Genomic DNA, 26,856 nt, shown 5'->3' on the forward strand with positions numbered 1-26,856 from the left:
AACTCCAGGCTTGCAACACTGGTGTGACAATATGGTTCCTGTCTTTTCCATCGACTTAAGAAAATAGCTTTGTTCTGTGGAGTCAGATTCTGGTATCCTTGCTTATGCTGCATAATATTTCTCTCTATAAGTAGTCTTGTTAGACGTAACTTGGAGACTTTGGGATTAAAGCAGTAGTAAAGTAAGGGCATATATAGAGCTCAACTGAAAAAAACAACTATTGTCATTTCCCACATTTCACAAGCAAACCAACCCATTTCTTGAGTAATATGAGATACTGTCTTCTCATTCACAGAGCTCGCGTTCACTGAATATACACTGCTGTTATGTTGTCTGTTTGTTCTAATGAATTCTTCTTTAGGCTTTTGGTTAAAAAAAAAAAGTTGTATGATCATTTCATGTACCAATACAAAACATAAATGTACTGAACTTTGTCAGGATGCAAAGAGTGACTTCTGCCTAAAATAAGCGGAGGTCTCCTAGAAGAAGCCCTCTGGTAACCTTCTTGATTTTTCTCATTCACAGTCTTAGAAAGGATTAAACAGACAATGACTACTCACATGGGTGAGGTAAGAGAGGGAAGGCCACATATGAATGGTTTTCATTTCTCAAGATAATTCTACTCAAACTATAGTTTTTCATAGTTGTGCATACTGCTGTTAAAGTGAAAGGTTAAAGAAAACTGACTCCAAATTGCCTGATTATTATAGGCTTTCAGAAGATGTTTTCTTCCTAGAACTCCCAGCCCGACCTACGATTGATTACTTTTAAAAATAAAATTTATTATTTTCTGCTCTAGAAAATATCAGTGAAACCATGTTAAGCTCAAAGATGTAAATGATAAAAAGATGTAATTTTTTTTTAAGTAAGTCTTGCATTCCTATCCCCATTTCAAGACTTATCCTGCTAAACAAGTACTGGATAAAGTTTAGAGGTAAAAGAAAAAGAGTGAGCTGTTACTCATAGGCTTTTTCTTTGTGGATTTATGTACTGCAGACTAAAGAGTGAAAAGCACTTTGGTGACATTTGCTGTTTCATGCCTGAAAGCAATAGTGTCAGCCTGATGTAAAGAATCAGAGTAGTAGCCCCAGGTGCTGAAAGATTCTGCTCTTTCACAAGATCAATATCCACAGCGCACAGCCATAATGGACAATATCTATTTTAGAGAAGAAAAATTGGTCCATCTCTTAAGAATGTATGGATTAGCATTGCAAGCATACCATTACCCAACGTTGCTTATAAATTATTCACTAATTAGGAGAACAGGATTCCCCATGGATCATAATATATAGCCTACAGGCTTAGAAAATTAACATTACAGTTGGTTATCTTCCTGCCTATGCCCTATTCATAAAGAGTATAATTATTAATATTATTGACAGTAACAATCTTGGTTTGTGCCAAGATTGTATTAGAAGACTTGATGAGTGCAGAAAAAAATTTGCACAAAATGTGAAAAATAGAACTTCTTTAGTTAGATGAAAAGCAATGTGTTACATGCATCTCAGACAGAAAGATTTAAGCAAAACAGAAGTTTTAGCCCCTTTGGTAGTTTCTTCTCAGCCTACCTAGATGTAATTTCCTTATTACAATAGAGGTAGGGTTATTCTTAAATAATAGCAGAACTCCTTCTGTTTTCATGACATAATAACATGTAGATTTTATTGTGCTTTTAGTCATTCCATAGGTAAAGATTCTGGCATTTCAGCAATTTATAATATGGCAGCTGAAAAAGGTTTTTCTTCTTTAACTGAACCAGTTCCACAGTATACATTTTATAGTATGCTTTGAAAACTGTATGCATGAAGATTTCATTACTAAAGATCCCTAGATGATATACAAGTCTTACATCAGACATGGTTTGTTTAGCAGTGGATAGTTTCTAAAGCTAGTTTCCAATCAATTACCTTAAAGAAATCAATTTACTCCTGCAGTTGTCCCATTTAGGCTACTATATGAGGGAGAGGGGGTTAAAAGAAAGAGCATTTCCTCTGTTGGTAACTATATGCACCAAGCTGATTTAATGCAGAATTCATAGAGATTAAATAGAGATTTATTGTATGCAGTAAACATAGGAGAAAAACATTTTTTCTTTTTGCATGACAGAATAATCTTTGGAAAGTTACACATTAAAATAATGTTCTTAGCCTTCATTAGCTACCTGAAATTCATCCTCCTGCCTAGGAAGAAACAGCTGCTTTCTGTTGTCCTTGCCAAGACTTATTGGTCCAGATACTCCTCTGTCTCCATATATCCAGAGAACGACATTTGCTTCAGTTCCTGGATTTCCTGTCAGCATTGACACTTTCCATTCATCATCTGAAGGAAGGGGACACTCACCACCTTGGGGATTTCTCATTTCCTCTGTGAAATACAGAACATTAGTGGGAGATGAAAATCAACATGAAACTGCCAGTCGCTGTTGTAACTTCAGCACATAAGGAGGCCATAACAGAGAGGGGATTGTATTTTTTCATGGCAAGTGAGATAGTCTGAAAAGATTGATTTATGTTTCTTGTCTAGACTAAAATGTACTGATTAGTTGAGCTACAAGAATCAACTGGAAAAGAACGAGTATCTCTCACATGCACTATCATCATATTATTCTTCATACATATTCTGGTGTAGAGTAAGGATGCTATGATGCAGAACTATGGCCATTAAATCGACATTTCTGGTTCCTTAGCCTGACATTTAGAAACAAGTAGAATTACTTGTAAATACTCCTCTAATGCCTGGTGTTGGGACATTATTAGCAGAATCACACGTCTGAGAATAGACACAATTTTCATTTCAAATGAAAAAAATATTAAGGAATTTAACTTTCTTCAAGTTAAATATTAATTACATACTGTAAAATACTCAAAAAAGAGCACAATATATCTTTGCCCAACAATAGAGTGCCAGCATTTGGGCTAAGGCAGGTTCTGCATGAATGAGACAATAGCAGCACAGTACCACTTTATGAATAAATTTCACAGCTTTAACAGCTGAGCAAATATAATTTTGGAAAACATGTCTTTCACTTTAGAATAACACCTAGTGATCTTTCACCTACCCTTAAGAGAAAAATATATATATGTATGCAAAGATGTCGAATGGCACCTCTGCACATGAGATATGAAAAAATAGACTCTCTTGGGATGAAGGAATTTAGTTCTGAGTATTCTAATCAAAGTGGAGTTTACAAACATCAGATGTCTGGAACACTACTTTTCAATAATGACACCATTGACCATGAAGTCCTCTTCAAAAGAGGGAGTCCTTGCCCCCAAGGATTTATAATCTGCTCTGACACAAGAGGCAGATATAAACCCAAAATTTGAAAAGATGAACCAACACATTGTCAATATGCTGTTTCCTGCAGGGATTCCCAAACTGCTCTTCATGAGGCCTTTTCATGCAACTGCAAAGAGACTTTTTAATATGCTAACCATAATGAATGTAATCTGTGCTGCAGATTTTCTTTTGTATCCCCCAGCTCATTCTTCATCCATTAAGTAGCTTTCTATGAACCAAGCTTTTGGAGTCCAGAGGCTCCAAACACATAATGGAATTCACTTACAATTTTGCAGATTTCATAAATAGCCACTGATACAGATTTGTTGAAGAATTCCCAATGCATCACTATATATGTTCCTGCTGTACTACATACCTTGCTATCAGAACCCTTTGCTTTTTTATTTGCTTGATAAAAATACCTTACTGGGTTTCTCTGGGAGGGAGTTTTTCTCTTCACTTATTAAACTGCCTTTACTTCAAAGGAAAAAAAAAAAGCAAAAAAACCCCCAACCTAAAAAAACCCCCAAACCAACAGAAAAACAAGTGATGCAAAAGCAGTCACCACCAGCAGAATGATGCCCAGCTAGTCCCCAAGGAATGACTACTTTGGAAAAACTCCTCTCCAGTTTTATTGCTGAGCATGAGTATATCTTTGGTCCGTTGGGGTCAGCTTTCCTGGCTGTGTCCCCTCCCAGCCTTTTGCCATCGTCCCCCCCACCTGCTTGCTGGGAGTGCAGAGTGAGAAACAGAGATGGAGTCAGTGCTGTGCAAGCACTGCTCAGCAACAGCTAAAACATCGCTGTGTTATCAACACTGCTTTGGTCACCGGGCTAAAACACAGCACCAGTGTCCTAGTTTCAGCTGGGATAGAGTTAACTGTCTTCCCAGTAGCTGGTACGGTGCTATGTTTTGAGTTCAGTATGTGAAGAATGTTGATAATACACTGATGTTTTCAGTTGCTGCTAGTAGTGTTTAGACTAATGTCAAGGATTTTTCAGCTTCTCATGCCCAGCCAGCGAGAAGGCTGGAGGGGAACAAGAAGTTGGCACAGGACACATTCAGGGCAGCTGACCCAAAGTGGCCAACGGTGTATTCCATACCATGGGACGTCCCATCTAGTGTAGGAACTGGGGGGGGGGGCGGGGAATCGCCGCTCGGGGACTAGCTGGGTGCGGTCAGCGGGTGGTGAGCAATTGCACTGCGCATCATTTGTACATTCCAATCCTTTTATTATTGCTGTTGTCATTTTATTAGTGTTATCATTATCATTATTAGTTTTTAGTTTCTTCTTTTCTGTTCTATTAAACTGTTCTTATCTCAACCCGTGGGTTTTGCTTCTTTTTTCCCGATTTTCTCCCCCATCCCACTGGGTGGGGGGGAGTGAGTGAGCGGCTGCGTGGTGCTTAGTTGCTGGCTGGGGTTAAACCACGACAACCAGACAGACTGCTGTGAAGAAAATTAAGTCCATCCCAGTTGAGACCAGTACAAATAATAAACAAAATAAAGGAATACCTATGACAGAAATTTGCAAAATTTATCTGACTGAGCTTTGTTGCTAGCACTGAAATATAAGTTTGAAGGCAAAGTGGAAAACAGTTTTGAATCCTTGAGTCTTGCTTCTTAAAAAACTTTTACGAGCAACAAATTCCACATCCTGCTGAAACATCGCTGAAGCAAATTGGGTAAGTGAAGAACGATCATTTCAATACTGAGTTATGGTCCTGATCTTCCCTTTAAATTTCCTCAAATGTCCTTTTATGATATTAAATAAATGCTTTTTTTTCTTAAAAGTTGTACTCAAAAGGAATTATATAGTTGCTTGGATCATAAGGTTGCCCTATAGGTTAAATCAACTTGGTAACTAAAGCACGGAACCTGAATTATGATCCACTAGCATTCAACTCTGAACTGATGTGAAATAATTGCCTGAGGAATTGCAAAGGAATTAGGATCCAGTACAAAGTTCTTTAATAAATAAAGACTAACTTCTGGAATCAGAGGAAATTTCAGCCCTGGTAAAGAGTCTAAAGTTTGGTCTATCTATTTTTAGGAAATTCAAAACTGTAGTAGCATGACTTTTACAGCAGTGCTTCTAACAGGAGTAGTATGACTTTGGAATGGTTATAGTAATTTAGAAATAGTCAATAGTATCATAATAATCACTGTTTTTATTGTATCCTTCATCACAACTGAGAGCAAGATATTCTGAAAGAAAAAAGGAAATCCACACACCAAAAATAAAGCAAAAGGCAAATATCTTATCTTTACCCAAATAAAAACTTAATTACACTTGTCTTTCAGTGACTGAAATAAGAGAACTATAGCAAAGTAGTTGCTTTGGTATAATAAATATTTTTGAGAACTTGACTATATAACTTCCTGTAACTGTAGTTACCTAGCTTCTCACTTGTAACTCTGAAAGCTACAGTTCCTTCCAGCTATCTAAACCCACACCTTTCTTACAGCAAAGAGATGAAAATTTTCACAAAACGCACAGGTATTCAACAAACATAAGGAATCCCAGGCTGCTCCATATGCTTAGCACAAGAATTCCATACTCGGACTATTGCTACCCAAAGCAGCTACTGCAATCTCAAACTACTATCTCTTGAAAACAATTATAATGCCCAAACAATTCACAGGCTTGGAATGCTTTTTGCCTCATAATTTACTGGCTCTTCTTACAAATGGAAATCAGTGGCATTGATTTGCTACAGGCCAAAAATATTCCAGTCTGTAAAGAGGATTTGATGGTTCCCTGCATTAGTCATGGGAGTTTACACACTTCATGACACCATGCTGTAAATCTATTGCAACAAATATTCATTCTGATAGGCCTGCATGAGAATGAGGAAGTCACAATCCTGCACACAGTTTCATAAAAATAACTTTATTTTTTTATTTACTTATCCTAAATCTAAAGCAAAAAGAAAATTATCTTGTCGCAGAAGAACATATGATTGAGTGACAGTTTTGAAATGAACCATCAGAAAAATTAATCTCTAGAGCAGAAGCTTGGACAATAAAGTTGATGCAATTTTATTACAGTTTTTTGTATCATCATTTCCAATGTAAACCAAATGGAAATGAGATCAGATTTTACTTGTATCTTAATTTCTCTTGTAAGTAAAATATATTCAAAATTAATAGTAACTAGTATAGAAATCATTTATCAGCAATACAATTTGTTAATACCAAACCACAAAGATGTTCTCGACGTCACAGACTGCATTTGTGTCATGGAAGCCAATGACATCTCTCCCCTTGCTTTCACTGGCACACACAGACATGTTTTCACCATTGAAATTTAAACATGATTTGAGAAACACAAGGAACAAGCAAAGAGGAAATCCCCAGTACCATGTCATTTGGAAAATCCCATAAGATTTGTGCATGCTTGCTAGTTGATACATAATATGACACGTCTATATTTTCAACAGGGCTGTTGGTGCTGGCTTGCTTTTGCAACTGGTAACAGAAGAGTAAAAAGGAGTTTAAAAAAAACCCATGATTTTTGGTTTGAGTTTTTAGTGTTTTCTGCTTCATTTACTTTATCCCTAGACTTTGTGGTCCTCTAACCATATATATGTTATTTCCCTTCTGTTTTAGGCAGCACATTTGATTGGTCTTGAGTCTATAATGTAGCGTTTTGCGTGCATTTTAGCTGATTTGTCTGTGACACTCACTCTAGTATCTCCATCCTGTGAGCTCTTAGGTAGAAGCTGGGACCTGCCATCATCCTTGTACAGTAAAAGAAGTTTCTTGAGGAACAGAGAACTCACACTGCAACAGGAGAAGCCCCAACTGCTGTAACACAGTTTTCAGTTTAATTAATACTAAATCAGTTATCATTTGTGGAAACAACAAAAACACAACTACTGGTTAGCAGACACAGACACAAAAAAGATGGCCTGGTCAGCCTAAGGGTTAATCTGCTCTGAGTTTGGATGCTAGGCGTACTGCTGGATTGTACACTCAATACAAACATCACCCTTTTTCGAATGTTAACTGGGAGTGAAAAAAGCAAATGAGTATTTAATGAATATCAGTTTAAAAATAAAGGCTCACCTCTGCATATCAAAAGTCAGTTACCTTTCAAGTATTCCAAGTGAAAATATCTTACTAAAGAATATTTTCTTTGAAGGGCAGAGTAACTTTGATATTTCTATTCATTTTGCATAAGCAGAGTCTACATTTATAAATGTAAGAAATACTTCCTACTAAGTGCTATAGACTCTTTGTAACCAATTTCATGGCAGATATTGCTTCTATAAAAGGATCCTTTGTATCCAACCCTAAAAACATCCAGCTTCTTTGAAAACAGGTTTGATGGCTTGTGTATTGTTGCCATGGGTTTCAAATACAGCATACTTCACCAGTTGCTGACAACCCACGACACTTTGGGAAGGCTTTGTGACACAATGATACAACATGAAGTCTGATAGATTAGAAAGGGAAAGCAGGTGTTTTGAGCTAAGAATGGAATCAACATTGACAGAAACAATTAATGGTAATTAATAATAACCCACACCTATGCTTTGAATTTAACCAGCATACTTGGGTTCAACTGAATTTATTTAAAATCCTTCCTGATACTTCACATTATACCCTATGAACAAGTATCCCATATTTGATGTCTTGTTCCCATTGCCAGACTTTTCATGTACACTTTGAAATTGCAGTCTGAGGACCAAGCTCAAAACCAAAGCAGCAACCCATCTGACTTATTTGCTACGTGAATGCCTTTGGGACTACCTCTAGCCGATTAAGCATGTCTCCCATAGTGGAAGTGCTAATATAATCTTGTCTTTAAAGCTCACTCAAAGTAAGAGATATTTTTCCACCACATGAATGTGCCTCAGTGTGCTGTGTGGAGCCCAGTAGTTCCCATTTATCCCATCTGCTTTTCATGGCAGTGTGACACAATTCAGGCTGTGCAGACAGGGTCCTTGGGTACATTGAAATAAAAGAGGCAGGAAGCAAACATGATCATCTCCACTCCTTAAGAGATGTATCATTCCCTGTTTTGTTTAGTTCCTTAGTCACACCTGCTTTGGTTACTAAGATGCTGGATATTCCTGTAAAATTTTTGAGTTGGGGAAATCGTTGCCTTAGACCATTTATGCAATTTCTGTAGCTGAACAAGAAAGTGGTTGTTTATTCTAGTAAAACACATCTGGTAGAGTATCACTCCAGAAGCATGACCAGAACATTGTTTATCTATTCCTACCTGCCTAAACATAGGTATAAAGCTGGCATGCAATGCACCAAAACCTTACTCTTTCCCCCGGTGAATAAAAAAGCAGAAAACATAAGTGTGAGAGCGCGCAAAAATGAGAAATATTCCATTACTTTCAGTGAGCTTTGGATTGGGCTCTGTATAACATCGATCTCTTCATTTCCACAGAAATAGTCCTTATGATAGATGGCTAGTTACTTTAAAAAAAAAAAGTAATGTGAAATTATTCAACAGTTTCATGCTGATTGTTGCCTTATGAAGAAAACACATTCCAATGCCCTTTCAAAAAACAATAACTGGTAATGTGTTTTATGTTGCATGTATGCATGCATAAGTCAATAGTCTAGAAAAGCTATTCATTGTCCTTCCTAAGGTAAGTCACTGCAAACGTGCATGGAGGGCAGACACAACATAATGCTATATCACAACTAGTTTGTAAACTGTTGCTTACTTGAGGGTGGAAAAGTTGAAAGGCTTTGGGATACTGGCTTCTGGGCTTTTGCTGGTTGGAGCTGAGGTTCTCTGAAGTCTTTCTTCTCTTGATTGGGTGCTGCAGAAGTTCCCATAGGCTCTTCCCGGCCAACTAAAACAATGAAACGTAAATTCTGTCACCAGCTACAAATCATTTGCTTTTTCTTGCTTAGAAGCTTCCCGTATGTTCAGTGACAAACAGATCTCACAACTGTTCAACAGAGTGGACACCAAAATCTTTTCTCTATGTATTGCACAGCCACTAGCTATTATTAGCTTTTATTGTTAGCAGCATGCCACAAAAAGTGGAAGAAAATCTGGCATACCAATAAAAGCCCCTTTACTGCTTTGAAAATCTAAGTAACCGTTTAACGTTGATGTATGAATAAAATGACTTGTTAAAATGTAGTTTTTCCCAAGATAAGCTTCTCTCCCACCCGCCCCACCCCCAATGTTTCCTTTCTTAAGAGTGGGGATGCTGAAATGAAAACAGCTAGAGACCATTTCTGATAATATGAAGTGGCAAACAGACAATCTTGGTTGCTCTCATACAAAATACCAGCTCCTTTTATCTTCCTTTTACTGAGTAACAAGGATTCAGGAGAACTCAAGCCTGTAATGAAGTAACATTTAGCTTTATTTTAATGGCATCAGTAAGCCCTGCTTTGTTGAGAATTTCCACTGAAAATCCTGCCCTTCCAAAAAGTAAGAAAGGAAAATACGTTCCTCATTTCTACAAGGACACAGTGACTGAAATACTCTTGTCACCTTGTAGCAAGTAGGGACTTAAAGGTAGGGATGCTATTACAGTGACTTTCATAATGCTTCTGTATATCTCGGTCACAATATACATAGAACAGTTAATAATAAGACTGGTTGTATGTTTTGATACTTTCCCTTTGCTGGTCAAAGCATTCAAAATGACTCTGTTCTGCCTGTGTGTGGCAAAAATCTGACCAAATTCTCAATTTCAAATTGATGGCTAGTTTAGCATTTTCATGAGATGTTTCATTTCTTGGTCTCTGTGACTACGTCCACCAGATAAGAATACAAGTACTATAATTCCACTGTTTTCTTCAGTTATAGTCCAAGTCAGCTGGCTATGTTTGGTAACCAACTGCTCACCGAATTAAAAAATTCATTCTCCTGAAGGAGAAGAGACGAGCAGACAATCCAGTGACGGTGATCCAGAGTGTGCTGAGAGCTAATTTCTGAGTCCTGGATAGTTGACTAGAACAGGTCAGCTCCCTAGTGAGGGAGCTTTCTGACTGCAATAGCTCTCAAAGCTGGCTATGGGACAGAAGAATCACATAATCAATATACTAGTGGGGGAAGTACAATGTATTTCACACCATTAAAAAAGAACTGAACACTGCCAAGCGGGCCCTCTCTTAAGTCTACTACTTTTGCTATAAAATTGGGAAAGACTGTGGTATAGCTGACAGCAAGACAACATCTCCCAGGCTTCCATAATCTGTGGCCAGAATGGGGAATAGACCCAGGAAGTCAGCTCCATCTCTAACTTGTCACCTGTTTCGGTTCTTATGTTCAAAAGTTTATTTGTTCAGTAAAGAAATAGATTTCTTCTGCATCATTTGTTGTTATAAAAAGAAAGAAATGAAGAAAAATTAACTAACTACATAGGAGAAATTAAGTGTGGGCACAATAAACTTTTCACCTTTAAAATTACTGAAACACAACAAAGGAAATAGTGTCAATCTAGCTTTTACTCTTTTGCTTTGAATTTGTCATTCAGAAACACTAATCACTAAAGCAAACCATAGAATATTAAGAAATTACATACATTTGATGACCTGTGGGTAGAAAAAAATGTTTCTCTCTCCAGTGTTAATGACTGGCTTAGTCTGGCCATCTGGCAGGAGACCAACATATATCCCTTTATTCTGCACTGATTCTAGACTTACAGATCCAGTTTCCAAATTCTTCTCAATTTTAAAGTGACAGTATTCATCACCTGTGCCCTAGGAAATTGAAAACAGAAATGTGAATTCAACAATTAAATTGATGTAGCTAGGCAAGTTGGATGTTTCTTAAGACTTCAATATTACTAACTTCAATTAACATTTCAGATTAAGTTTAGGTTCTTCACAATGTCCTACATTATTACACACACACACATACATACATATCTTGGCCTTGCTTATTCCTTCACGAACAGAAACACTGATCACATAATTTGAGTAAGTGGAAGATCGCATATGAAAGCATTCCAATTTCTGTTAAGATTTAGGCAAAGTTTAGGATATATTCAAAGGAGTTTCCCACTTAACCAACTTACATCTTAATTATTCATTACTGGGTTTCATCACCAGTTTACTTAGACTCAATACCACTTTAAACCCCTGAACATGTTTGTGCTCTGCCACATTCAAAACAATTATATCAGTTCATATCAGCAAACAGACAGAGGATTAGTAAACACTGAGTCTAATGAGCAAATACTAATGTCTCATTCTCTTTCTTGCTCTCAAATGTAAATCTGCAATAGCTAAATGCCTAGCAGGCGGAGAATATTATAGGTACAAAAATCAGAATATTTCAATCATCCCCCAAGCCTAATTTTATTACTAAATATACAGGCTACTGGTGAGGTATTTCAAGAATAAACTCTATGTGGTTGCATGATGAAGAAAAAAAAAATCAGGTTGTTCATTTCAGACAAAACAGAATCATTTGTAAAAGCTAGGATGTCAACATCACTTCAACATCTTCCAAACTCACACCAGTATAACTGTGGTTGTTTAATATAAATTAAATTAGCACAGCAGAAACTTGACAGAGAGTCATCAGCTATCTAGCAACCAATAAATTTTAACTACATCCACATTCTCAATAGTTTAAAAATATAATCAGATCTTTACAATCAAGTGCCAAATAGACATGGCAGCTTCTCTTGCTATATTTTTCTATCTTTCCTTGGGCAAGTGGAGGAAAAGATCTGAAAAATTTTAACTGTCAACACTGTTTTATCCCATTTTTATCCAAACAAGTAAAAGAAAAAAAATCTCTGCTATCACTGACAGTTTACTCAAACTATCTGCAGAAAGAAATACAAACAAGAACTGCTTACTGTTCCATTACACTGATCATCTTTGATCTTCAGATACATTCTTGGGTTTCTCACACTTTCAAACATGCAGACTCCAGAGCCAATTTTATGCACCTTCCAGTAGGATTCCTGCTGCTGCTGACCAGCTCCGCTGCAGGTCCCATCAGCTCTAAGAGACAGAGCCTGGCAGGGACTTGTATTGAGCAGAATGATGGCACCATGGTGAAACACACCCTTCAGATCAGAGACAAGAAATCCTTTGTGAATAGCCCAGCTTTTCTCCATATTAAACTTTGCCATTTGTGTTGTTCATACCAATTTATTTTAAGCACTTATTAATGCATTTCCATGTATAAAATGTAAATTAGTAAGTCCCAAGTAATTCAAGTATACCTCCAGCCTTTGAATATTTGCTGCTTTCTGTGCAGACACTAACCTGGACAGTGGAAATCCTTCCATAGTCCACAGCTTCCCTGCTTTTTATCGTTCAGCAGCACGCGGCACAACATCCAGAGCACAAGGAGCGTGGCAAGTTAAGGGGCTTGTTCTCTTTTAACATTAAGTAATTTCCCAGGCAGCTCTCCTGTACACACCTACCTTCCTACTTTTGAAAGGTTTACTAAAAAGTTTAGAGGTGCATCGTTTCTGGGGAACAGCCCACCCTATTTGCATGTACCGGGGGCAGCATCGGCATCGCTCGTCCCAGGACAGTGGTAAAGGAGAACGAGTCTCCAGTGCTGCCCCCCTGTTAAACTGTGGTTTCGCTCCACCTGGTGGGAGAGGATCCCTCTTCAGCTTGCAATCCTTTGACATTCAATTAGCTACAATCGGCTTTGTAACAGTAAATTTTAGAAGAGTCTTCTAAAGTTCCCTCTGCTCACCTTACCTTGACATGCACAACAAATTCTTTGGAAAGTCCAGCATATCCTGTTGTTTCATCAGCTACTTGTCCTTGAAGATTGAACGTAACAGTGTGACCTGGGTTCCTGGCCGACTCGAGAATGGCACAACCATTTGGTTGAAGGTGAACACAGAGCTCACAGCATGTCTTGTCTTTGCTCTAGCATAGTCAAAGTGGGAATAAGAAATTATATGAACTATATGGAGAAATCCAAAATAGAGAGTATCACAATATAGTTTCCATATTGTTCGCGTTCCCACAATGCTACCAGTCTAGTATGAAAACATCTTTATATTTTTCAGATTTGCAGTCCTAACACTTAAGTCCTAAAATTGTGGATTCCATGGAATTTCAAAGCACAGAAACAGTTCATCTCAAGATGACACAGATCTGAGGATAACATGAAAGATACCTGGGTGCCTCAACTGGAGAGAAAGTTACAGTCACGGCCTACAAACATGGCAAAGAAGTACAAACCTGACATAGTCAGGAAATGAACTACAGTAATTCTCCACCACCAGCCCTCCTTCTTTTGCCTCTGTGTTTGTCCTCATTCATTTACACTGTTGTCACAGAAAACACTTAAGGATTCAGAAGTTTTACATGAAAGGGTAAAGCAACACGCTATCCATGCTTGCCTGTTCAGTTTTGCAGACTCCATGATCCCGTTGTATAGAAGACACAATATACAAAATACATATTCAAATACTTTATCAACTCCATTATCATTCTCATATTTGAATAAAACTAGGATTCTAATAAATGTAAAATGTTAATAATCAGCCCAATAATTTAAAAGACTTCTGCCTTACATCATTTAACATGTTTTCGGCATTTTTAAGACTTCAGAGAATCAATATTTCTAGAGAAAATTTTCATTTCCAAGACATTAACCTCTGAAGAAAAAGCTTCATACTCAAAAAAATTGTCTATCAGTTTCAATATACCTTCAAAAGTAAAGGAAAAATTGTATGGATTTTAGAAGTGGTTGTGAAACAAGTGAGCCAGCATGTCCTCAAAGTATAATTAAGTGTGTATTGTAAGGTCAATTGCAATTTTTGTGTTGCCTTTTTGGTTTACATTTACCTATCTTCATTCCAAGGACCTCAGAAAGTTTTAAATGATAACATTTTTCACATTCCCTGGGAAAAGGAACATCTTGTGTAACTAAAAATAAGAAAATTGAGAACCAGATTTTCCATAGGTTGCTCAAAATCATAAAGCATGTCAGTAGCAAAGCAGAAAAGAGAAAGTTCAAATTTAAGTACCCAGATAATAACCTCTCTGTAGTAAGATATACTGCAACATGACAGACTGCAAGCGGTTCTTCGTATCAGAATTACACTAATGAACATGAACACTAGAAAGTCCTGCAAGAAGGTCTGACAGTTTGCCTGGCAGCCTGACGCTATCACCACTGAGAAACCTAACTCTACTGAGAATACTCAGTAGTATGAGTATTCTATGAGTATGAGAATACACTAAGGTCAACGCACATCATGTAAAAGAGGAATGGCACCAGCTTTGACTATGAAATTATCCACTGGATAAATAAAGGGAAGAAGTCAAAAAAGTGAAAGGGAAACAGCTTCTTCCCTCATCAGTAGAAGAGTTTCATCAGAAAGAACTAACCTCTACAACTCCATTTGCCTACTTCTATACTGCAAGTGCTGAGAAAGAAAGGCAATAGTAAGACTTTGAAGATGGGATGAAACAAATCAAAATTAATCAAAACAAATCTGGAATGTATCAGTTGGCTTATGACAGGCATGTTACTTAGAAAAAGACACAAAGGAAAAATGAGCATTTAAAATCATTCCTTAGAATTTATACTTATCCAAAAAAGAGGCGATATTAGGGCATTCCATGTACCTTGTCAACATGTGGCAAGCCGATATAAATTACAGCTTGGAATGGCCTAGAATTCCTGCATCAAATCATTTAGTCTATTAAAAAAATCCTACCAAAGAGTAAAAGTAAACTATGAAAAAACAAAGCTGTACGTCTAAATTTGCCTATTCATTGGCAATTTCCTGGGTTCAGTTTTGCAATTCTTGACTCCTTATCTGACTGGAAGCACAATTATCTATTAGACAGATTAAAAACAGCTTTATTTTTAATCAAACAATGACATGTAATTATGAAGCAGAATTCAGTAACAGCATTTCCTACCTTTCCAATTACATGGCCATTGACAAGAGCAAGAGCAAGACGTGGCATCTGATGACTGCTGAATATACATATATTTCTCCTCTTGACATTTACATCAAAAAGACCTAAGAGTTAAATGAAAAAAATGTTAGAAGCATGAAAGTATATTAATTCATATTTGCATTTAATTACAATTGATGATTTATCATTTTCAAGGGAAAAGAATTAATTAAGTGTTTAACTTAACAGTTTGACCTCTCTGATCAATGAATCCTCACATTCCTTCAGGAAAGGGCATCTAGAGACTACTGTCTATTTCACTGCCTTGAGGAGAAAAACTCTGAGAGCTAATGATAAGGAACAAATTTCTTTTTATCAGCATATATATTTAAAAAAATCCATAATAAGGAGCTGAGGACTCCAGCTTAATGAACTGGGCTATAGTAATGAATTTACATGATAAATAACAGATGATGTAGGGAACATAAAGCTCTCGGGTAGGAAAAGAGAATCCATTTTCTCTGTATCCATATCAGAATTTGTAAAGCAAATCTTGCAGCATAGTTCATGGCTTCTAAAATTTTAAATCTGGCCAATTTTCTGAACAATTACCTCTTATAGCTACAAAATACTGATAAAAGCTAAAGTGGTGCCATTTCTATTTTTCCCAGCAGCAACAGCTGATTTTTTAAACAACTGTTCTACCAGTACATTACATTGCCTATTTGTAAGATGCAGCTGTCTCTGGAGGACTCCTGTGGTGTCCGTAACATAAGATTTTCAGGGTGTTGTTGGGACCATGAGAATTATACAGCCCAGGATCATTGTGCCCATCAGGATGATGCCAGAAATCATAAAATACAGATGGGGCTTCCAGTCCTTGGGGCAAGATAGGGAAGACACATAACTGTCACAATGGGCCTCTGCTTTCAGATAGAGATAAAGCTTCCTAAGAAATTAAAAAACCCTAAACCAAATCATCATATGATATAATATGCCATCAGCACTTTGAAGGTGTTTGAATTATATTGCTTTAGATCTGCTGAAGACAAATAAACAGTTCTATCAGTATCTGAAATGCAGAGTTTTCTATTAGGAAAGATAGGTGGATAATTTATGTCAGAGGATTTTATTCCAAAGCACACACAAGGAAGCAGGGCCCCCAAATGAAAATTTAAACAACATTCCCAAGTCAGCACTTGTGACTTCTGTTGCACATGACTATTCTAGACAGTTTGTAAATTACTGCACATATAAGTAAAACAAACAAATCTGAAAGAAGATAAGGGAGAAAGATGTTGTTCTAAAGGCAGAAGAGTTGCATGATAGGTGTCTGTGTTCATTTTGTACTCAGAACAATAAAAAGAGAATACATGGTTATTCCTGTGTCACTAACTCTGTTCCTCTGATATCAGGGCAACTTTATCATATTGTTCAGAAAAATCAAGCTCTTTTTGATTACCAGTTTAATTCCTAAGTATTACTAAATCCTTGGGGGGTTGCAGATCACACTACTTATTTTTTCTGACTTCGAATCTAAATTAATTAGCAGTCAGTTTATACCAATTTTGTTTTGATCTTTCTTTCTAATATATTTAGTTATATTTATCATCTTTACTGATATTTAGTAGTTGTGCATCAGATTTGGTACTTGCACAATTATACACATTATTCGTTTAAAATTTTGGAGATAACACTCATTAATTTTACATCTAGCAGGTAAAAATGTACTGAAAAGGTACAGAATGCAATAAAAATGTCACATTTATGTCTGAAAAATACCATTAGAAATGCATTAATTTATAGAAAGGAAAGTGCATCTAGATGAGAGTCGGGAAACAGTCTACAGTGTGAACTTGAATTCTGCATGTTAGAAGATTATGAACTCTGTGATGTCTAAATGATCTGATTTGTCTAAATCAAATCAGATACAATCCACCAATTGAAGACACAGCATTAAAGAGCAGCAAAGATGTGCTTACTGCGTCAGCACAGATTAGAGACCAAATTCCTACAAGCAGGTAGTTTGGTCTGTCACCAAGTAATTCACAGTTTGTGATCCTAAATGGATCTCCTTGGAGGAAGGACAATACCATGTTGTGCAACTGCTTTCAGACAGTTAAGACACTTGCAAATCTTAAAGCCATAGATAAGAGATTTGAGTTATTCAGTGTTTGAATCACCAAATACTTTGAACACAAGCACCAAAACTGCTAACTAATAAGAGCTTCAGTACAACATAGTTAACACCCACTTTCAATGTTTGTAATATTACTGATCTCCCGTATTATACATTTGAGTTTTCTGGTGCAGTTTTTCTGAGGTCCTTTTATAGGCCATGCTAAGGAGTATTGATTGCACTGCTCTCCATGCACTCTTTGGTGTGTCCTGAAAGATTCTGTTCTATCACTTCCAAAAAGATGTGCGTAAGGTCCCTGGGAAGATGTCAGAAAGGCTGAGTAGCTCCATCACTGCAAAGGTAATGAAAATATGTGTGCCTAATAGGATATCTATTATAGTTAAGTCTTAGTAACACGGTAGGATGGAAGCTGATATAGAGGAGGAACTGGAAGAGTGCCATTAAAATCAATGACAAGGATAGAACAAAATGAATTTTTATAAATATATACACACACACACACCTATATAATCCCTATTAATGACCTTTACCTGGAAATTTGAACTTGTTAGCTTAGATGGATCTATTTACAAAAGGCTGTAGCTGTCCTTCCCATGGCAGTTCCATGAGAGCACTAAATTGCAGATTACAAGTTTCTATTTGGTAAGGGAAAGCCAGTGACAAGATACCATATGAGCCTTTTTTCTTGTGCTTAATATATAAACCAAGCATATAATTTCTGAGTTCTTATAGCCATTAGTACCTGTAAATATTTTAAGTAAGGAAAATGTTTATTATAATTATCTACTCCTATTCATTACAGGAATCACTGTATGAGATCACAGTGAACTATAAAGTCCTCCTTTCTTGTATCTTTTATGCAAACACCCACATGAAAAATACTTTACCATATTTGTTTTTCTTGTCACCAAGAGCATCAACTCTGGTATCTGGACTGAGGCAAATGAAGCCACGGGTGAGCCTGTTGTAAAACTGAAGCATATTGCCTTTCTGAAATTTCCACTTTTCGGTAGCCCACTGGTTTTGTAAACAACAAGCAGAAAAGACTTATGAGAAGATGATACACAGGAATTTGACATACATGAGAACAACTGACCTGATTTCACTCAAAGCATAATTTGAATGGTTTAAATAAAAATTGAAAGGTACATTCTTACAGTTTCTTCTCTCCTGAGTTCTAGCTCTTGTCCTGTACAGATAAAAAACATGTAATTAATTTACAGAGCATTCTCATTCCATTTGACGCCATTGCAGTGAGGCTGGGTTCTCCTCCCCACCAATTTTCACTTACGTCCTGGAAACGTGCTGGCATCTGTCACAGTCAGTTCTCTAGCAATATTGCCATCATCCTGCCCCTGGTCCAGCCACCTAAAAACCAGAACCCATTTCAGTAATATAACCTTGACTGGCAACTCCCACAATACTGTATACATGGCACTTGCATACTGATACTTCCTGTTCTATTTAATAAAGTCTCAAGGCTGACAAACAGCAATACAAAAATCCAGCTTTAGTGAAAAGAGATTGACTTTGGCAAAAATGGGTTGGTTTGTTCGTTCTTGATGAAACTTATAAATAAATGCTTTCCTGGATTGAGGTACAAGGGCCTAAGCCAATTATTACAAATCAGAGAACTCATATTGATCCCAGATCAATAACAAAAGGTGCAGTGGTCGTGATGTTTGCTCTTACTGTCTGCAAGAAGGCTACAGCAGGATGCAAATTGTTCCATGCCCTGAAAATCCCCATACAGGGAGGCAAATCCAACACTGGCAACACTTCTACCATGTCTGAACTATACTTTTACAATGCCATCGGACCTGCTTCACATCTACTTACATAAGTTAAGTCTAACTCCATTTGAGTCAAAAGGATTCACATACTGTGGGAGCAAGATCAGCAAGTATGGTGTAGGACTCTAACAGTAACTAGCACATACCCTGTATTTTTCTGCCTGAAATGGATTTGAACTCTCCCTAAATTATGTATGAAGCTAGCTAGCATTATAGATCTCTTCATAGCAGTTCATCTCATCTAGAATACAGAATCAAAATTAGGTCAGGCAAAGATGTGGTGCTGTATCTGATAGGCAGAAAGCCCTTACTCACACATAAATCAGTTTCACTGTGCACATTGCTCACTCCGAGCTGTCTCAGGCAGTTATTTATTCACTCACAGAAGTGAGAGGAGAAAATAGAATTGAGGTGCCACTGGCAAGCTGCAGCTAGATTCATACGTGACTGGACTTTACCATTCCTAATATTTGCACTGATCTTTATCAATTATAATTTTTCCGTAAGGTGTTGAGAATTAATCAGGCATAGATAAAATTAGAAACGACCTATAGAACAGAAGATTCAGAGCAGCAACATCTGCAAGGGAAAAGGCAGGGAAGTTAGGATTGCTTCGAATTATGTTGCAGCTCAGTGACAGGCTGCAAGGCAAATGAGAAAAAGAGTTGTGGTCAGGTAGCTGTGGTTGTGATAGCCTTTTCACAGGATCTTAAAGTCTGAACTTGAGCTCACTGAACCCCAAGTTTATCTCCATACTAACTTCAGTAAAGTAGAATTAGTCTGCTAGAGAGTCAGCAACCCACTCTTCTGAAAAGCCTTGCATCACATGACATGGGAGAATGGATGGACCTGCTGGTGTCAGGTCCAAGCTGTTGGATATGGGAAATGTGTCAGAAAACCACGTCTTGAAATAGTTCGCAAGGCGCAAGAATGGAAAGTTCCTAGGCAGAACTTTTTATTGCTTTTTCACTAGCTCAAATGCACCAGAGATTTGGGGCAGGGACAATTCAGAGAGCTGTAAAAAGAATCAGACTATTTCAGCTCACTTTTTAGGAAACACATATTTTCCTTGATATTTCAGAAGAAAAACTATGAGGAATCACAGATCTATTAAAAATCTAAGCCAAATGAAAGACCACTAACCTGTGACAAAGAAAAGTATAATCCAAATCTGTTACAGGATCCTTGATTACAACTTTGTCCAGAAACCAGCCGTTTCCTTAGAATAAATACATTTTTTAAAAAGTTACTTCATGAGAGGCAGATTTAATGAAGTCTGACTTCCTATGGCTTTCTCTCTTCTGCTGGAACTGCAAAATTTGCAGCTCCACTGACAGGTTGCTAGAATCCCGGCTGTCCTGATGACTGGAGAGAAGACAGGACCTGCTCCAGGTACTGTAGAGCTTGCTTACGGGCCTGCAAACCACTAGGTCCCTCCCTGGCTGTCATAGCCCTGAGTGCTGCACATCCCTCCTTCATTTAACTATGAAACTTATTTGTTTTGCCAATCAAAATATCAAAAAGATTAGATAGCAGCTTATCATGGCTCAAAATAAATTGCTATGTTTTACAGTATTTAGGCTCAAGTTTGAAAAACAGGTCTTGTGACTGCAAGCAATTTAAGTTTCACCATTAATTGGGTGTCTAATGACAAGACAGTGTAGCCAAAATTTCCAACTGCATCTTTACAGTGTAACTGATAATGCTAATCAACCTAAAATTATAATAGCCCATTTTACCTATAACGCAGACTGCACAAGACATATTCAAAGTCTTATCATGCAGACGCTCCCCTTCTTCACAGTTTTTCCGTAGGGATTAGTAAAAAATGACAGAACAGTAGCCGATGGTGTCCTTAACACAATGGTTGAGAGTATAGTGAAAGTGAACACAAAATATTTGAAATTTGTGATGATAAATAAGGTAACTGTCACTTGAACAGTTTTCTTAGAAGCCTTTGTCTTTCACTTCTAAAATGTTTTCATATATTCAGTTTTAGAAATATGTATTGTATTTCAAAGAAAAGGTTAATAAATTTGCAGGCAGTATTCAGTGACTATATAGAGAGATTTCTGACCTGATCCAAGACCATTGTGTCCTATAACAATCTTGTACAAATGTCCAAGGTGCACAGCTTCAACAGCAAAGATGTCAGTCTGTAATCAATCAACAAAATTTCAGTAAAATCTAAAAAGCAGAGCATTCTTCAGCCAAATCCCAAAGACCCATAAACCCACAGAACTCTTCTGTAAAGATCATCCTTTGAAATACCAGCTAATGATAAGGAGAGAACAAACCAAGAAGGACAGGTTTCCTGAAATAGAAGAAATAAATAAGCCTGATCACTTTGCTAATGGGAGTAGTTCCATTCAAATGAATGGGATCAGAGTCAGAAAAGAGAAACCTGCCAAAAGCTTAATTGGCTAAACAATTACAAATTACAGCAGATTTCAACATTAAAAATGCTGACATAAAATGTGAAGTTTCATTTTCTCTTCACTTATTAAATCAAATTTTTAGAAGAATTAAAAAAAAGTACACAGCTTACCTATTTTATAAATGAAAATTCAGTCTTCCAAAAGCACTGGTATACCTTTAGAAAGTATTTTTGGCTTCATTATGGAATTTTGGGGAAACATTGGAATGCAGTAATTATCTCTTTTCTAACTGCACCTTGCCTTGGATAACCACCCACCTGAGAGAGAAAAGCCAGCCAAACATATCAGAAAACGCCCCATCTCACTCACTTGTCCTTTTAAAAATTTCTTGGGTTTCTGTGATCTGAGTAGCTGTCTTGATCCTGTATCACCTCTTTCTCCATAGACAGAAATATAGACATCAGCCTCAGTTCCAGCATTCCACAATTCTCCTGTTGTCACATGCACTTCATAGACAGTCACTGACAATAAAAGATGACAATCTTTCATATCACAAACACTATTATAGTTACAATAACATCTAGCTGTGAATGTGCCTGTAGAGTCCAAATACAGCTGTGTCAAGGACAGTTAGAGTATAGAACCTTAAAAATTCTATTCACTATTAAGTAAAATAATGTACAAACTTGCTTTGGTGTTACACTTATGTTTTTCATCCCAGACTGTCACTATGGGGAATGCAAACAGAATTGAACTTTAAATACACAATAGTATGTCTTTGTCCTACAGCATCACCTGAAATCAGCATAAAGCTGAAAGGTAAATAACGTAAATCCAAGATTAGGCTTACTGTAAGTGGTGAGATCAAAACTATAACAAGCAACAGGAGCCATTAATATTTTGAATGCACTGGTTAACCAAACAAGCAAAAATCTAGCACCATTGTTTTAGTTTTCTAGGACCTCAGAATCCAGAAAGTTGCATTGTTTTATTATTTTACTGATTCATGCAATAGGATAGTATGGAATTCCTCTATTACATTACATACGGAAATTCTTTAAAGGCTGTAAATTTGGGAGGAAAAACCTAGAACTCAAATTCAATAAATTGATTATTTAACAGAAATGGATAATGCAAATAAAATTAAATTTGAGTGAAAATCCAATGAAACTGGGATAAAGACTATGATACATAAAAACATGTATCAATAGAAAATGGTGGTCATTAAAATGCAGATGTAGGAACCCCATAAAATCAGAATTAAGATAAAAGCATTCAATTATAATCTTCATTAGAAACATGGTAACAACAAAGTTTATGCCAACATACAGAAACAATATTTTGTTAGACCAAGTGAGGTATGAAGAGAATGAAAGGGAGAGAGAAAACCTCATTTTCTGGCATACAAGCTCTTTTTCCAAACATAGGTTTCCTTGTGCTTCTCTGTCTTGCACGTAGAAAAGAGTTTCTGTACCATTGGGTCCAGAACAACATCAACATTATCAGCATTCAATTTTCAGTTTCCACTTGAAACATGTTATGAAGCTTGACTGTAATCCTCTGAAGGAGGTTGCTCCCACATCTCACTCTTCTGATGGACAAACACCTTCTTCTAATAACCAGTGAAAATTTATTCATGATCAGTACATATCTGCAATTGCACTAAGTGGCCGTTCAGTGTTTACAACTTTTCCCTTGATGCTTATTTTTTTTTTTAATGATTATCTCACATTTATTTACATGGCATTTGTGTGCAGGTTACTATACAAGCTGTTTTTAAAGAATTCAGTTTGGGTAATGGTAACAATCTAGCTAAAACAGTAAGCACTCTGCACAGGTTATTTTAATATGCCCACACAGAACGCTAGTGCTAGTTTGCTTCTAGCATCAGAGCTAACTCATTTTGAGATGATGACTGGGTAACTCTAAACTCCACTGAAGTATTGTACTGTAGACATATGCTATTAATAAATCCAGCATAGAGGCTTAAAATAGCCAACTTAAAAATTCAAGCAATTTTCACAATTTTTTACACTTCTCTTTACTTCTCATAAGCCTAGGGATCATCCCAGCTTTATAATAAGTATTTATGAGTATTTACAATGCTTACAGCTTTTATCCTAGGAAACAGTGACTCTCTTAATGGAATGAAGCTGCATCAGAGGAAGTTCAGACTGGACATTAGGAAAAGGTTCTGCACTGAGAGGATGGTCGGTCACTGGAACAGGCTCCCCAGGGAAGTGGTCATGGCACCAAGCCTGTCAGAGTTCAAGGAGTGTCTGGACAATGCCCTGAGTCACATGGTTTAGTTTTAGGTGGTCCTGCAAGGAGCAGGGGGTTGAACTTCATGATCCTTATGGGTCCCTTCCAACTTCAGCTATTCTATGATTCTTTCCTTCAGATATTCCATGGAAAAGTGTGCAGAACAGAGATTAAGAGAAGGAACTGTATTCTTTACATCTATTTTTGTCTACAAGTGTAGAACATTACATCTGTAAACACATCTTTCTGAAATTAGAAAGTGTAAGGGTTAAGATTATTTACAAAATTTAATTCTTTCCCTTATGCTTACGAATATGAGAGATAGAACAAGGAGGTAAAACACCTATCTTTTTTCAGATCAGCTATTATTATTTGGACAAAAGCCAGCCACATTTAAGGCACAGAAGCTTTTGACAATATTTAGTTAGCAACATAGTCATGTACTATTTTTTTCTCGGAGTACACCTGTCTCAACACTCAAAATAGTTTTCATTTAGGAACTGTTAATTAATACTGTATTTTACCCACATCATTTACCATATCACCACCTGATCTATCTACTTCACCAAATTTTTTCTTTACAGCACCCAAATGAAGAGGTACCTCATGAACAGACCATGGCAGAGGCAGAGAATTCATTTCTCCACCAACAATCCCATGTCTAAGACCACAACAATCCTCTCTGTTCCTACCATTCCCCCCTTCATTATCTACTTTCCAGTTTCTCCAAGTGATACCGAGAAGCCGGTTGAAAGAAAAGCAAAGGTCCACCAGCCACCAAACACTGTGTAACTCTGATTTATCCCCAGCAAGTAGTTCATCATTACATAATTAAAGATTATGTCATAAAACATGAGCAGAAGGGGATAAAATTAGGGTGGTTGAGGATAAAAAGTCAAATGAATGGTGTTCAGTCCCTGAGCATTAGAGTCACAATGTCTCTATGTAATACTTCTTAACAGTTTAATTCGGACGTTTTTGCTTTGAATAAGAAAGGCTGTTGAATCAGAAAGTGTTTCAGCCTCTTTTTATTCAGAAATTGTTTTTAAAGTGCCTCTCATCATCTCTGTTTCAGATTGAATGCAGACCTCTTCACTGTTCTGTTATCAAACTATCTGCACTGAAGTTAAAAGCTGTGTTCTCTTTTCACTGTTTCATGCAGGAATATAATATTGGCAAAAAGACACAGAGCCTGTCTTTCAATTACTAAGTTAGAGATGAAACTGCCTTCTCCAAAGCCTTCAGCATGACCCTTCTTATACTGAGGCTGGCAGAAATGCACTGAAGTTCTTTTCTTCCTCTCTTGTGTGAGGGAGAAATTGTTAACTACAAAATGCAGATTGAGAGGATAGTTTAAGTATGCCGTTGTACTTTACAATGCACCAAGATTACCTATTAATAAAAATCTTGCATTGTATCTTTATCTCAGAAACAAGGAAACAACCTACTCAGAAAGAAAAGCCTGGAAATTAGAAGATGGGTAAGGTCAGTGTCCCAGAATATTACGCAAGAGAACATCTGGGGAAGAACAAATACAGCAAGTAGGGGATTGGAGCATATTCAATCTAACATGTTTAATGATCATTAATTAACGTTTATTTAAAGGGGGGGGGGATTGTTTGGGTTTTATACCAGTGTGCTTGTATGTCCCCCTACTCTAGTAATATTAAAGTCTTTTGACCAAAGAGACTAAGCCTATGAGGAAGCAGGCTGACTGCCTCTGAGGCTTTTCATGTCCTCAAGGGTATGAAGATTATAACCACTCAAGATCAAAAATCATTGTGGTTAGGGCTGGGCAGCCTCTCTCTACAGCATTTTATGAGCCATTTACAGCTGTTAACTACATCACTGGAGGAAATCTCTCCTGCTATTCTTTTTCTCTTAAAGACATATTAATGAGGCACAAACCTGTTTTTCTGCTCTTCTTTTCAGGCGCTTAATCTCAGTGCTTAGTCATCGTAGATAGGCATAAATATAGCTCCAGGCCACCCAGCTCTTTATTACGAGGAGAGTGACTGTCCCATGGTATGTTTCCCCACACCCATGGGCCATGTTCTGGACTTCTGCCCCTCAATTTCGTTTATATTTTCTTCCTCTAGCCTGCACCCTCAACAGCTGTTACCATTGAAATGCCTGTTACCATTTCAATTTTGCAAGAGCAACACAAAGTACCATAAGCATAACACCAAGTATTGCTATAGTATTAAACATTCTGAAAAAGGGGTTCTGTAGTTTTTAGAAAACTTTGAATTGAAGTTTCTCTCATCCCATTAATCTTGTCCTCTGCAGTTGATATAATTTGGGGGGGAGGGGAGGGGAGCGGAAGGGAAGGGAAGCATGGAATCTGTCCCAGGTGGATCTTACTCTAGTGAAAGCTCAGCATAAGTAATACTGGTGGTGTTATGACTTTTCCCCCTCTGTCATCACAGCCTACAGGATGGGAATCTGCCCCAGCATTCTTGCTCCCTCATCCACATCTCTCCTAGGATCTTGCTATGCCCTCGTACTTTCCTTAGGCCAGAAAAGAACAATGCCATTTGGAGAGAAGGGAAGTGCAAGCACAGACTTTCCACCCGCTTCCCACTGCTGAAGCAGAGAGACTATATAACAACAACAACCAGCATGGGTGACAGGAATTGGCGTGGTAGAGCAGGACATTAAAACTGCATAACATCAGCAACACCCAATAATTTTTGCATTGTTTGGCATCATTCACCTTTAAAATTACAATACAATCTTTATGTGTGTAACGGAGCTTTAAGATTTATAGCCTTCTGAAATATTGTTAAAGTTTTGTTCTACACCCAGAAATTGAAAGTATTCTGGAAGCCTGTCTCAGCCACTTACAAGAAAGAAACTAAAACAGCAGCTACAACAATCATACTGGAGCTATAATCCTCAGTTATTGAAACTGGAGTTTGTCGTCTGACTTATGTATGATGGCTTCATGGTAGTTATGCATATGTGAGGTGTCTTTACTATTGCCTGTATTTTAAAGCAAACACAAATGCTGAAAATCTTACCAAAGAAGGAGTCTTTCTGAAGGACCTGTAAAATTCAAAGCATTAAAGACTCCCCCATCTCCTTTCCAGAAATTCTTAACCTTTTACCTGAGCATGCCCAGTAACCACAGGAAAACAACACAGAAAAAGTGTTGTAGCAGCCAAAA

General features: G+C 37.2%; 1 protein-coding gene across 1 annotated transcript in view; it reads right to left on the minus strand.

The window, feature by feature from the left end:
- RP1 (RP1 axonemal microtubule associated) overlaps positions 1-26,856 on the minus strand; it is a 184,886-nt gene that overhangs the window by 130,459 nt on the left and 27,571 nt on the right. The window contains exons 7-18 of the mRNA XM_030012421.2: positions 21,795-21,946; positions 21,125-21,203; positions 20,191-20,266; positions 18,546-18,622; positions 18,412-18,443; positions 18,142-18,271; positions 15,136-15,239; positions 12,949-13,122; positions 12,084-12,296; positions 10,797-10,974; positions 8,973-9,104; positions 2,162-2,364 (exon numbers count right to left, since the gene is read on the minus strand). Of these exons, the coding sequence (XP_029868281.2) occupies positions 2,162-2,364; positions 8,973-9,104; positions 10,797-10,974; positions 12,084-12,296; positions 12,949-13,122; positions 15,136-15,239; positions 18,142-18,271; positions 18,412-18,443; positions 18,546-18,622; positions 20,191-20,266; positions 21,125-21,203; positions 21,795-21,946 (1,550 nt within the window). The remainder of the gene's footprint in view (positions 1-2,161; positions 2,365-8,972; positions 9,105-10,796; positions 10,975-12,083; positions 12,297-12,948; positions 13,123-15,135; positions 15,240-18,141; positions 18,272-18,411; positions 18,444-18,545; positions 18,623-20,190; positions 20,267-21,124; positions 21,204-21,794; positions 21,947-26,856) is intronic.

The sequence above is a fragment of the Aquila chrysaetos genome, chromosome 4 (genome assembly GCF_900496995.4).
Source record: "Aquila chrysaetos chrysaetos chromosome 4, bAquChr1.4, whole genome shotgun sequence".
Taxonomy (NCBI): domain Eukaryota; kingdom Metazoa; phylum Chordata; class Aves; order Accipitriformes; family Accipitridae; genus Aquila; species Aquila chrysaetos.